Source organism: Gymnodraco acuticeps, unplaced genomic scaffold, assembly GCF_902827175.1.
Source record: "Gymnodraco acuticeps unplaced genomic scaffold, fGymAcu1.1, whole genome shotgun sequence".
In the NCBI taxonomy this organism is placed as follows: Eukaryota; Metazoa; Chordata; class Actinopteri; order Perciformes; family Bathydraconidae; genus Gymnodraco; species Gymnodraco acuticeps.
In genome coordinates this window covers 2199607-2211530 of record NW_022992081.1, presented here as the reverse complement: position 1 = coordinate 2211530, position 11924 = coordinate 2199607, and the positions used below count along the sequence as shown (strand labels likewise).

The 11924-nt window shown below is 39.9% G+C and overlaps 1 protein-coding gene across 2 annotated transcripts; it reads left to right on the top strand.

Moving 5' to 3' along the window:
• The first annotated feature begins 676 nt into the window (after positions 1–676).
• On the top strand, positions 677–11047 carry cpz (carboxypeptidase Z). Of its 2 annotated transcripts, none has more exons than XM_034202373.1 (13): positions 677–910; positions 1407–1439; positions 3168–3219; positions 3334–3656; positions 3772–3987; positions 5839–6074; positions 7470–7631; positions 7715–7873; positions 8589–8724; positions 8825–8964; positions 9225–9324; positions 9880–10025; positions 10262–11047. In XM_034202373.1, the coding sequence occupies exons 1-13, from the start codon at positions 814–816 to the stop codon at positions 10478–10480; spliced, it is 2019 nt and encodes a 672-aa protein (XP_034058264.1). In that variant the 5' UTR covers positions 677–813; the 3' UTR covers positions 10481–11047. The 2 variants fall into 2 exon arrangements, with proteins under 2 accessions (XP_034058264.1, XP_034058263.1); XM_034202372.1 differs by having other exon boundaries at positions 686–910; positions 5839–6035.
• The last annotated feature ends 877 nt before the right edge of the window (positions 11048–11924 follow it).

The window sequence follows — 11924 nt, the reverse complement described above, 5'->3', positions numbered from 1 at the left end:
GTGTAACCGGGGTGAAAAGGGTGTTACCTTGACTTAATCATGAATGTTGTTACATCAAGGCTGAAAATTAGGATGAGCCAAACAGTCAAAAATGTTTTTTCCCCTCCCAGAACTACCAGCACAGCGCCCCCCAGATCTGGCGCCCTAGGCCAAAAACCGGCCCTACACACACACACACACACACACACACACACACACACACACACACACACACACACACACACACACACACACACACACACACACACACACACACACACACACACACACACACACACACATACCATGTATACATCACTTCAGGGGACATTACATTGACTTACATGCATTTCCTGGAGACTTATCCTAACCTTAACCATAACCAAAACATACCTAACCCTTACCCTTAAGCTTACCCTAACCCTAATCCTAAACCTAACCAAGTCTTCACCCTAAAATTAATGATTCCCCTCATGGGGACCTCCAATTTGTCCCCATAAGGGAGGCGAGTCCCCACACGTGACTGTGTAAACAGATTTAGGTCCCCACAAGTATAGTAATGCTAGGCCACACACACACACACACACACACACACACACACACACACACACACACACACACACACACACACAACAGCTCTGCGGTGTAATATGATCGGTGCTTGCTCGTTACGCACACTTTTCTCGGGTCAGGGATGCTTCTCGCAGACAAAGGAAGGAGGTTTCCGCGCTGCGTGTGATTATCATCCAGCCAAAGGAACGGAAAAGTTGCAGCTTCAAACACACACACACGCACACACTGCCACATCACACACCGCCGAAACTGCACTTCAACATGCGTTTAGGACTTTCGGTGCTGCTTCTTTCTTTGACGAGGAGTTGTTGGTGCGTCCCGCAGCAGCAGACATGTCATCCAGGAGACGAGTTTTTAGGTAAGGTCCCTTCAACTTCAAACAAAATCCATAGATTACTGTACGACGTCAAATCAGAATGGAGACAGAACTTAAAAGACCATTTGAATGAGCAATAAGGACTATTTCATAATATACCCGTCGCTTTTATAAAGAAAAACAGTTGATAAACAACACATCATTAACATTTTATCATGGCATACCCTCTCGCTGCACTAAATTATTATTTCAGTTATTACCTTTCAATGTATCGCTGTTAATGCATGTACTGCCAAAAAAGGTGGAAAGACTGTAAAGTTTCGTTATTATTCATATGGGACCTTGACTTGACGTTAGACACATTGTCAGCTGCAGTTTTTTTTAACCATGTTCATAAACAGTATAGTTTTTTTTTTTTAAAAAGCATAGGGCTTCCTTTGGCTCGGCCCGTGTTTTTGGAGATGTCGCCTCCTAGCGTTTTATTTATGACACAAATATGTCCATGCTTCCTCATTGTTTGGCTTTGGTTTTCTCACAGGAAGATGCAGCAACAGCGTGGCTGGAGACAAACGTAAGTGGCACATTCATTTGTCCAAGTTGTGAAATATAGGGTCTTACATTACATTAAACACTGTTGGATTTTGTAGGTCATATTTTATAGGCCTATCTCGGCTACAGAAAGCAATCCGCGTAAATGACATTTCAGGGCCTCTCCACTTATAAATGAAAAGATGTGGCCTAAGATCTATTTCCAGGTCTTTATATAAACTTCAGAGCTAGAAACCATGAAATACTGAGTGTCACTGCAAGATGCAACAGGCCTCCTCTCCAGGTAGAGGGTAATTCAGAGTGAAGGCAGCTGCAGCACATAAGGATTTATGAGCTTTAAAAAAAAAAACTAAACTGTACTTTACCTTTTTGAAGCACCAGGTGCTACACATAGGCACTACAGTACACCAGGTGCTATGCATATAATCAACAGGTGGATCCATAGGCGGATTATATGCTTGACAGAAGTGTAGAAGCTACACACATAGTTGTTCTTTATGTCGTTGCTTTGTGTCTCTTTGTTGTCATTTTGTGTTTCTTTGGAGTCCTTTTCTTTCTCTTTCTAGTCATGTTGAGTCTTTTTAGTTGTTTTGTGTCGTTTTTTGTGTTTTAGTGTCCTTTGGATTTATTTTGATTATCCCTTATAGTTGCTTTGTATCTATTGTAGCCATTTTGTGAGACTTCAGAGTCATTTTGAGTCTTCTAGTTATTTTTGCCCCTTTTAATAAGCATTGTCAATCTCTTTGTAGTTTATTGACCTATATTTATTTAAGGTTGTTCATTGTAATTTAACTTGACTAATTGATACATGGCTCTCCCTGACATTTGAAGCCCATAGTGACCCATTAAACATTCCAATCCTGGATACAGAACTTTAGCCCTATTTGAAACGTACAATAACAAAAGAAAAGCTTTGTTAAACTTATTTAACTATACTTAAGCTAACATATTAGCACACACATTACTTTAAATTTAAGTTAATCCAATCCAATCCAATCGACTTTATTTATATAGCACAGTTTAAAAACAGAGGATTTGCCAAAGTGCTTCACAATGAACATAACATTATAATAAAATATAATATTACACGAATAGATAAAAAGCACACATAAGAAAAGATAAAAAAGCACACATAAGAATAAATACAAGGCACATAAAGGCTATGGACAGACAGTAAAAGCATACAAATAAGTAAGACATAGCTCAGACTGACTGGTAAGCGAGGGAAAAGAGGTGGGTTTTTAGGTGGGACTTAAAAGCTTCAAGAGTGGGCGACAATTTAACCTGAGGGGGCAGGTCGTTCCAGAGCCTGGGGGCTACCGATGAGAACGCTCGGTCTCCCCTGGTCTTTTGTTTGTTTTTGGGACTACAAGCAGCAGCTGATCAGCCGACCTCAAAGCCCTTGAGGGGGTGTACACCTGTAAGAGGTCGGAGATGTACTCTGGGGCCAGCCCATTAAGAGATTTAAAAACAAACAATAAAATCTTAAAATTGACTCTAAAATGGAGTCTGGCAGTGGAGCGAAGCCAGAACTGGTGTGATGTGGTCAAACTTGCGGGTTCCTGTAAGCAGCCACGCCGCAGCGTTTTGTACAAGCTGCAGGCAGGCCAGCGAAGTCTTATTTAGGCCGGCATAAAGTGCATTACAATAATCTTTACGAGTTGAAACAAAGGCATGAATTACACGCTCAAAGTTTAAAAAGGATAAAACCGGTTAAGTTAACAACTTTCTCCCTTATCTTGTTCCACAGCTACCTGCACAGAGCTGAACCTGGGCTACTGCAATGATATGGAATACTCGAGGTGGGTGGTATAGGTTGGTAATAAAGGTTGTTAGCTGAACACATATACATTTCTTGTCTAATGTTATTCTTTTGGAAAAAAAGCTAAAAGCTAACTGTTATCATCGTGCTCCAGCACCATATTTCCCAACATCCTTGGCCACCAGAGTCGTTTGGATGCAGAGTCAGGGGCGGAGTACCTCCTCCTCAGCGTTATCCATGGCCTTCTCAACGGGGAGTGTTCTCCTGAGATTCGTCTCCTTGGCTGCTCGGTTCTCGCCTCCCCCTGCAAGGACGGCAAGATGATCAAACCTTGCCGCAGCACATGTGACGCCTTGAGGAAAGACTGTGCTCATGCATTCGAGTCCATCGACATGGCCTGGCCCTACTTCCTAGACTGTGACCGCTTCTTCGCAAGCGACCAAGAGGGCTGCGTTGACCCATTGGCAGGGCTGAAAGGTAAAGGACACGCTGTTGTGTTGTACTGTTTGGGACCAAAACATAATTATACTCTTCTGTGAAACAAACAAAGCATCTTTCTCTCCCTCCCTAAATCCTGGCATCCCTCCTCCAGCCAGACAGGAGCTAGAAATGTCAAGCTACTCTCATGATGAACCCAGCACCATCATCCAGTTCATCTACACATCCAACACCCAGATGTACAGCTTACTGAAGAGAACCGCAGCCAAGTGCTCCCAAATCTCTCATGTGTACAGCATTGGACGCAGCACGGAGGGCCGGGATCTGCTGGTTATTGAGTTCAGCAAGAACCCAGGACAGCACGAGCTATGTGAGTAAGAAGAGTAGTGTCATTAACTGTGTGATGAGATGTTTGTAATGCACACAGCTTGGTGATTACATTGTTCCTGTTTATTACTCTCCAATCAAATCTTCCTGTGGTGTAATGAATTAGTGCTCTTAACTTTACGATTTCATATTACCGCTCTCACCAAAATGGCAGCTGTTTTTAAGCAAATACATCTTTAAAAATACTGCACACTATCTTCCCAACACCAGAGCAGACAAAGTGAGCGACTAACTGGTGAATATAGTGGAGCTGCTTATTTCGGATGTTCATTTCTTTCTTGTAAATAAATACATTACATGCCTATTTTCCAATAGCCTCAATTAGCATCCGTTTTACCGGGGTAGATCTCCATGGTAACTTATGCTGAACGGCAAACCTGAGGCCTGTACTTCGAAGCCGGATTTTTCGCTTAGCGAGCTAACTTCAGGGAAAACTCTGGCTTTCCGGTCCTACGACGCTGGTTCTCTTCTTAGCGGGCTAGATCTCCATGGTAACTTATGCTGAACGGCTAGCCTGGTCCGAAGCAGGTTAGGTTCCAGGATAAGAGATCAACTCAGTGAAAGCACTGCCTGCTGACCAATCAGAGCTCCGTGTGCGGAATTTAAAGCGATCAAGTCATATTACAGGAGAAAGGAAATACAGAAAAACTGCCGTTGCAGGAAAGACGGCCGGCAAAAATCAACTGACTGTGTGAACATTAATAGAATATCACCTCCCATCTTCAGAGCAATCTGACTACTATAACATTAGCGTTAAGAAAGCTTACTTCAATATCTGCCACAACATAAGTAACCGGATCAGAGTAACATTAAGTACAGTCCGCGGCACTGTGAGTGCAGACGTCGATGTGTCCCATTTTCATTCATATCACATCATAATATATCATATATTTCCTTATCTGAGTCAGCTGAGCCGTATCGGGCCGTGCAACACTCACAGTGTCACATACTGTATGCAGAAGTATTATTTTAAGCAACACATTAAGTTGACGAAACACTTGAATCAAATGTAATTAAAGTCAGATGGTGTCTTAGACGGGCAGTGATATCATAAACCTGTTAATGTACGCATTCAAACTCTTTTTTTTACCAGCTGTTCTGTGTTCACCTTGCAGGTGCAGCTATGTTGCTTTTATCCTGGATAAAGTGTTTAAGTCATGGATGTTTAAAGTTTAACTTCTTCATATTTGTCTAATATCATAGTTTTCTTTTCATTCAGGAACTATGACGCGTTTAGAAGTAGATCGCGTTTGTTTTGGGTTAATTAAGCCAGATAACTCAAACATATCCAGGGTCTGTTGAACTGGATTCGTAGTACAGGCCTCTGGCCTTGCTCTTCCCCAACTTCAACCACTTTTATTTGTATAATTCAATTTTTTTACAGGATGAGTGGTAAAATTACATCACATTTGAGATTTCATAACACAGAGAAATTAATTAGCAACAAAACTTGCCTTAAATTAGATAGTACCAATTAATACTTCATCCCCACTCATTTAAAAAACAAACACTGACCAAACCTATCCCCACCACAATTCTTTACTTTTCCAGTTTTGCAATATCAGTTTCTCATAGATTAATAATGCATACATTATTTGCCATCCAGTTGAGTATCTTATTTTCTGGGCAGCTCCAACCACTTGTGTCACTCCTGTTTCCAAAATACCACGATGGTGGCGAACAAACGGCCAGGCTCTAGCATTTTAAGGGGCAGAACACAAACCAAGAGGGGACTAGGTCCACTTTTGTTATACAGGCTTGTTCTGAGGCCCCAAAGTGGCTCACGTCAATGATTGCAGCTTTCACCCTGTTTCCTTTTGCCTGTAATCCGTAGTGGAGCCAGAGATCAAGCTGGTGGCCAACATGCATGGCAACGAGGTTCTGGGCCGCCAGCTGCTCGTCTACATGGCCCAGTACCTGTGCTCAGAATACCTCCTGGGGAACCAGCGGATTCAGACCCTCATCAACACGACCCGCATCCATATTCTGGCCTCCATGAACCCAGATGGCTATGAGCTAGCCGCCTCAGAGGTAGACGATAACAATGACCCGGAGCTCAGCAACCAGGAAGTAAATATTGTTAACAGAAAAAAGACAAACCACCATTATCCGCTCTCAATCTCAATGTGTGTTCTGTCTGTTCGGCTTGACTTGTAGAAGTGGAGGAATGAGGACTTGGAGAATTTGAGCATTGCTGATGCAGATGGTTTTTACAACGTTGATCAAGGGTTGTCAAATGGGACACCATTGAGCAACTTGTGAACACTTTTTAGTTGCACATTTGGCCATTTTTTAATATCTAGAAAAAGACAATAATATAATGTGCTTACTCTTTGGTTTGGTGATGGACAAAAGGACATCCTAATTGTTAACAAGCAGTAATAAATCAGTGACTTATGGGAAGTTGCAGGTAGATGTATCTACTGTAAGGTCTTAAGTCTGGTTAAGTTACTAAATTGGTTGTGAAAGATTAATAAGAGTACTCAACCCTTCAAGCTTCTACGTTCAACCTATTCTTTTTACTAACCAGAGAATCCAACACTAATCATCACTTTTATTCTTTGTTTAGCATTGTAGTATTGCAAGCCTGAGGAAGTGGGACATCTACATTGTAATCTCTTGAGCCTTTCAATGCTAAAGAGGATAATATTTTGTCCTTTTGGTCAAAATATTGTGCATGTATGAACTAATGTCTCCCTGTGCCCTCAACACGCTCTGCATGCATGTGTGCTTTATACTTATCATGTGTATGATCAGATGTTTGTTGTAGTCATTTGACAAGGTGGGGTTAAAAGTTGTGAGATCCACTATTCAATTCTTAGTTGTCTCAATGTTTAATCCAAAACACATTCTATTGCCTGATACCTTTGTTGTACGCATATTAATTGTATATGTATACGTGTGTGTATATATATCTTTACTGCAATTTATATGCATGGGTTTTAGTGTGACAGGCTGTCTGATTGCACCACACTAAACAATTCAACATACGTCAATGATGATCAGATTTACAATGTATTGTGTAGGCCAAACTACTGTATCATCAATTAAACGTATCACTGTCTATCAAAACCCCATATTTATATTGTATTTGGCAACACATGCATATTCTCCTACTATATAATGACATGCAGCAGTTTGCATAATCCAAAAATGTTTTATTGTTTGGATTTATCATTGATTTAATGCATTATCTGCTCACCTATATTATGTATGATGCTGCTGTCCTGTTGTCACTCCATTCCCTTCTTTGCATAATGACGGATATATGGTCTTGTCTTCATGTTAACGGAATTAACAGAAATAGTCTAATAGGTTTTTGCCTGTACTCCTGACTAATGTTCATATATTTTACTCATATAATCATTGCTCCGACTAACACATCATCATCATCATCATCATCATCATGATTAATGTCTCTAGCACTTAGTAACACTCCTAGTTGTTTAAACCTTAATGTTTCAGGGTCACTTATTGAATGGTTGGACCAATGGACGGACCAACGCCCAGAATTTAGACCTTAACCGCAATTTTCCTGACCTCACCTCCATTTTCTACCGGAACCGCCGCAGCAGGCACTACCGCATTGACCACATCCCAATCCCTGATGCCTACTGGTTTGGCAAGGTAAGTAGGCCTAGAGGTGGTAAACTTTTTATTTTAAATGAATCAGATTCAGTTGTTCAGCCTTACCTCTCTTTGACCTGTAGGTGGCACCAGAGACCTATGCAGTGATGAAGTGGATCAGGTCACTGCCCTTCGTTCAGTCTGCCAGCCTACATGGAGGGGATATGGTGATCTCATATCCCTTCGACTTCTCCAGACACCCTCAAGAGGAGAGGATGCTCTCACCCACCCCAGATGAACAGGTAGGATAAGTTGATTGAATATCCATGCTATAAAACTTTTTTTTTTTGTTCATGCACTGGTCAATATTGAGGATTGTGTTGCTTAGCATTATTTATTGCTCATTTGCATATTAAACATAACATTTCAGCAAACAAGACAAAACAGAATTGTCCTAATGTGAGTTATCAACTATGGAAGTGTTATTGTGATATATGTATATATACTGTGTTTATATATATAATATATATATATATTCACCTGTAGTGTATATTTCAATTATAAAATACACATCTTTAATTAAAGGCCAATTTCTCAAAAATATTTGTATTCTCATAATGCATAAATTAACCACTTCATAAACTTTGTTAACGTTTTTACAGATAGTTATTTTCATAAATCATTCATATTGTAATTGTATTCTTAAAAACACAGCAACAATTATTATTATTATTTATTTCGATGTTACAAGGAAGATATCCAAAATTCCCTCTGTAAAAACATTTGAATCTAATATGTTCACAGATTGAACAATTTTGAACATGGCTTTAAAACAATCTCCAGATCTCTACTCTGGAAATTAATGCAAAATGAACAAATAAGATATTTTTGCATATGTAACATTTAAATTGTAGAAGAAAAAAAAGTAAAGTATCAACTGACAAAGTTTGATGGTGTAATTGATTGATTACCATATTAATCTGCCATGTCTATCATAATTAATGCCCCCATGTTCAGGTCCTGAAGCAGCTGGCTCGTATCTACGCAGACGCCCACGAAACAATGTCGAACAACGACACAGAGAGGTGTGGAGCCAACTTTTACCGCACTAGAGGCATCATCAATGGGGCACTGTGGTACAGTTTTGCTGGTGGTGAGATATATAACATTTTTCAAACTACTGAGAGGCGTTAGCTTTTTCTCTCCATCTCATTGCTGTTGAGGGACTCATCATGTACACGTTTCCCTTTCAGGTATGTCAGACTTTAACTACTTGCACACTAATTGTCTGGAGATCACCGTGGAGCTCGGCTGTGACAAATTCCCCTCAGAGGCCGAGCTTTACCCAGAATGGAAGAGGAATAAGGAAGCTCTGCTCAGTTTTATGGAGTCTGTGAGTGTCCCTAATACAGGCTTGGTGACCAGTTGTTTTAAAATGTGCATATTTTTACAGTGCATAAAGTTGAAGGATGAGTTATTGACAATGAGTGTGTGAGAGTACAAGTTAAATATTGCAGTAGAACACTTTTACTTTTTAAAGACCAGAAAGGACACAAAGGATTAGAAGAATATTAATAATAAGTGCCATTGACGTAAGTAAAAGATTGAGGCTGAAAAATAAGAATATTCCTTGTGTGCCCTGTTCCTGATCAGGTCCATCGAGGAATAAAGGGAGTTGTTAAAGATCTTGATGGAAATAGAATAAAAGGAGCCACGATCTCTGTCAGGGGGATTAAGAAGGATGTTACCACAGGTAAACAATGTCCTGCATGGCTACACATTTTTAAGGTATTACTTTGATGTTTATTTCGCATTGCTTTGAGGCATATTTGACAAAGTGTTCATGATATTAAACAGTTTAAGCCACGCTGACTGTTGGATACATCGTCATGAAACTTTGTACAGATATTCATGTTCCCCAGATGATGAAGCATTATGACTTTGATGACGCCTTCACTTTCTCAACTCAATTTCCTTTTTTTACCTAAAAAATGACATTTCCATCAGTCTTAGCTGTACCCTTTGATAAGTTCTAATTAGCACATGTTAGCATGCTTACAAGCTTAACTAAGATGGTCAAGATTGTAAATATTACATATGCAAAACATTAGCATGCTAACATGCTTATCCAAAATGAAATCAAACCATAACTTACTTGATATTAAAGGGTTAACAAATCCACCAGCATGGCTGTAGGATTGTTTGTATGTATACTCTCCTCTTTTATTTGTCACACTATTTACTGTCCTCTTTCATTATTGGATCTCCTCTCTGACTGGATGGCCCTGCTCTCTTCCCCTTCCTCCAGCTGAAGATGGAGACTACTGGCGTCTGCTGAACCCCGGTACTCACATCCTGACAGCCACAGCCAAGGGTTACTCCAGGGTCAGCAAGAGGGTGTATCTGCCTCACAACCTGAACAAGGCTGGACGTGTCGACTTTCTGTTGGAGAAGGTTGGACTTTGTCTTCATTTTCTTTTCAAATTTACTTTTAAATGTTACTTTTACATGATGGTTTAGTTTTTGTAGAGATTTGTGCACCTTTTTTAGCTACTAGCTCATTGCCATCTGCAGACGGGAAGACATAAACACTTATACAACTATTACACTTTTAAAAACACATTCAATGCTTAATGGATATCTTCTATTAGCCTTGCTCTATACTTACATTTCCGCTTTCCTGAATCCAGGTTCCCATAGAGCCCGATATCGACGACTACCTCTTCCCCACAGTAGACACATGGGAGCGATTCGACCCCTACAACCAGTTTGAGCGCTTCAGAGAGCCATACGCGAGGGAGGGAGGGATAGAGCGGCAGGAAAAACCATGGTGGTGGAACTACTTCTCCCAGTCTGGCATCTCACCTCCAAATGGCTGCTGCGAAGTGTCTAGACGCACAGGACATTAATGATCCCGGGATACCACTGAGATTGGTGATGGACGGGCCTGCATCTAGTCCCACTGGTGCTTTCAGATGTAGCAGAGAGCTTAGAAACTACAATTAGCAGAGCCCAATAGGTTTAGGTGCTTCATGAAAGGATGTGAACAAGCATTTCTCTGCCAGGCAACACTTTGATAATGGCTTGTAAGAGGAGTTTAGCACAATTTTTCTCTTGTAGCTGCATTTAACTTGTTTTAAGTGAAAATATAACCACTGGAAAAAACAAAGGGTGTATGGCTGCCTCAATTGAAATATGTTCACCGGCATATATAATTGTATACACTTATTGAATATTGTGATTACACATTGCAATTTCACGGCAGCTGCTGCATAAAATGTATAAATGCACATTTAAAAATGTTTTAATCCGTACAAAATATTAGGCAGATTTTGACAGTTTTTTATGATCACATTCCACAGGTTATTTCCTGTATGTTTTTCTAGCCACATTTTATACACGGCAAGAGTGTTGAAATGTTTGCTTTGTTTGTTTTTCACAAGCTTAGAAAATAAATATGAAATATTTGTGGCATATCTTCTTCCTTTTTTCATGTTAAAAAAACCAAACACTCCCCCCTTGCATTAAACACATCGATTCTAGTCATTTGTTGACTTCCACGACATAGTGCCATCACCGTAACGCTCACGCAGAGGTGGGAGAATACTCAAAGCTTGTACTTGAGTAAAAGTAGAAGTATCAGAGTGTAGGAATACTATGTTACATCGATATTTTATTCAAGTAAAAGTACAACATTATTGGCATCAAAATATACTTAAAGTACCAAAAGTAAAAGTACTCATTATGCAGATTGGTCCGTTTCAGAATAATTTATTTTGATTATAATTATTGATCACTAAAGTGTTATCAAAGCTGGTAAAGGTACAGCTAGTTTGAATGACTTTGTAGCATACTGCAGGGTAGTTTGTGAATTTACTCCAGGACTAACTAAAGTCTGATTTAAGGGGTGATTATATTTCACATCATTAATTCAAATCTGCAATATATCTCAAGGTACAAAATAAATGTAGTGGAAAAAGTAGATTTACTCATGTGAAGTACAAGTTCCTCTAAATTGTACTGAAGTACAGTATTGAGTTAATGTACTCAGTTACTTTACACCACTGCACACACGCTTCTATTGGCCAGCGCTCCAACGCATTGTACGTGATAGACTAAGGGGTGTGACGTCCTTAAGTGGTTGACCAATCATAACAGAGTCGGTCAGCTAACCAATCAGAGCAGACTGGGCTCTGGTTTCAGACAGAGGGTGAAAATAAATACCTTTTTGAACATTGAAGCATGTTAACAAGTCACAGTGGAGGCACAGTTTTTTTATTATAACATTCCACAGGTTATTTCCTTGTATATAGCCACATTTTATACACTGTTTGAGTACAACACAGAATTTAA

Bases quoted from the DNA above. Each gene is read 5' to 3' on its own strand.
- cpz (XM_034202373.1), top strand. From the start codon at position 814: ATGCGTTTAGGACTTTCGGTGCTGCTTCTTTCTTTGACGAGGAGTTGT. The intron at 7,874-8,588 runs GTAGGATAAGTT...CCCCATGTTCAG, and splicing joins CACCCACCCCAGATGAACAG to GTCCTGAAGCAGCTGGCTCG. The intron at 9,325-9,879 runs GTAAACAATGTC...CCCTTCCTCCAG, and splicing joins TAAGAAGGATGTTACCACAG to CTGAAGATGGAGACTACTGG.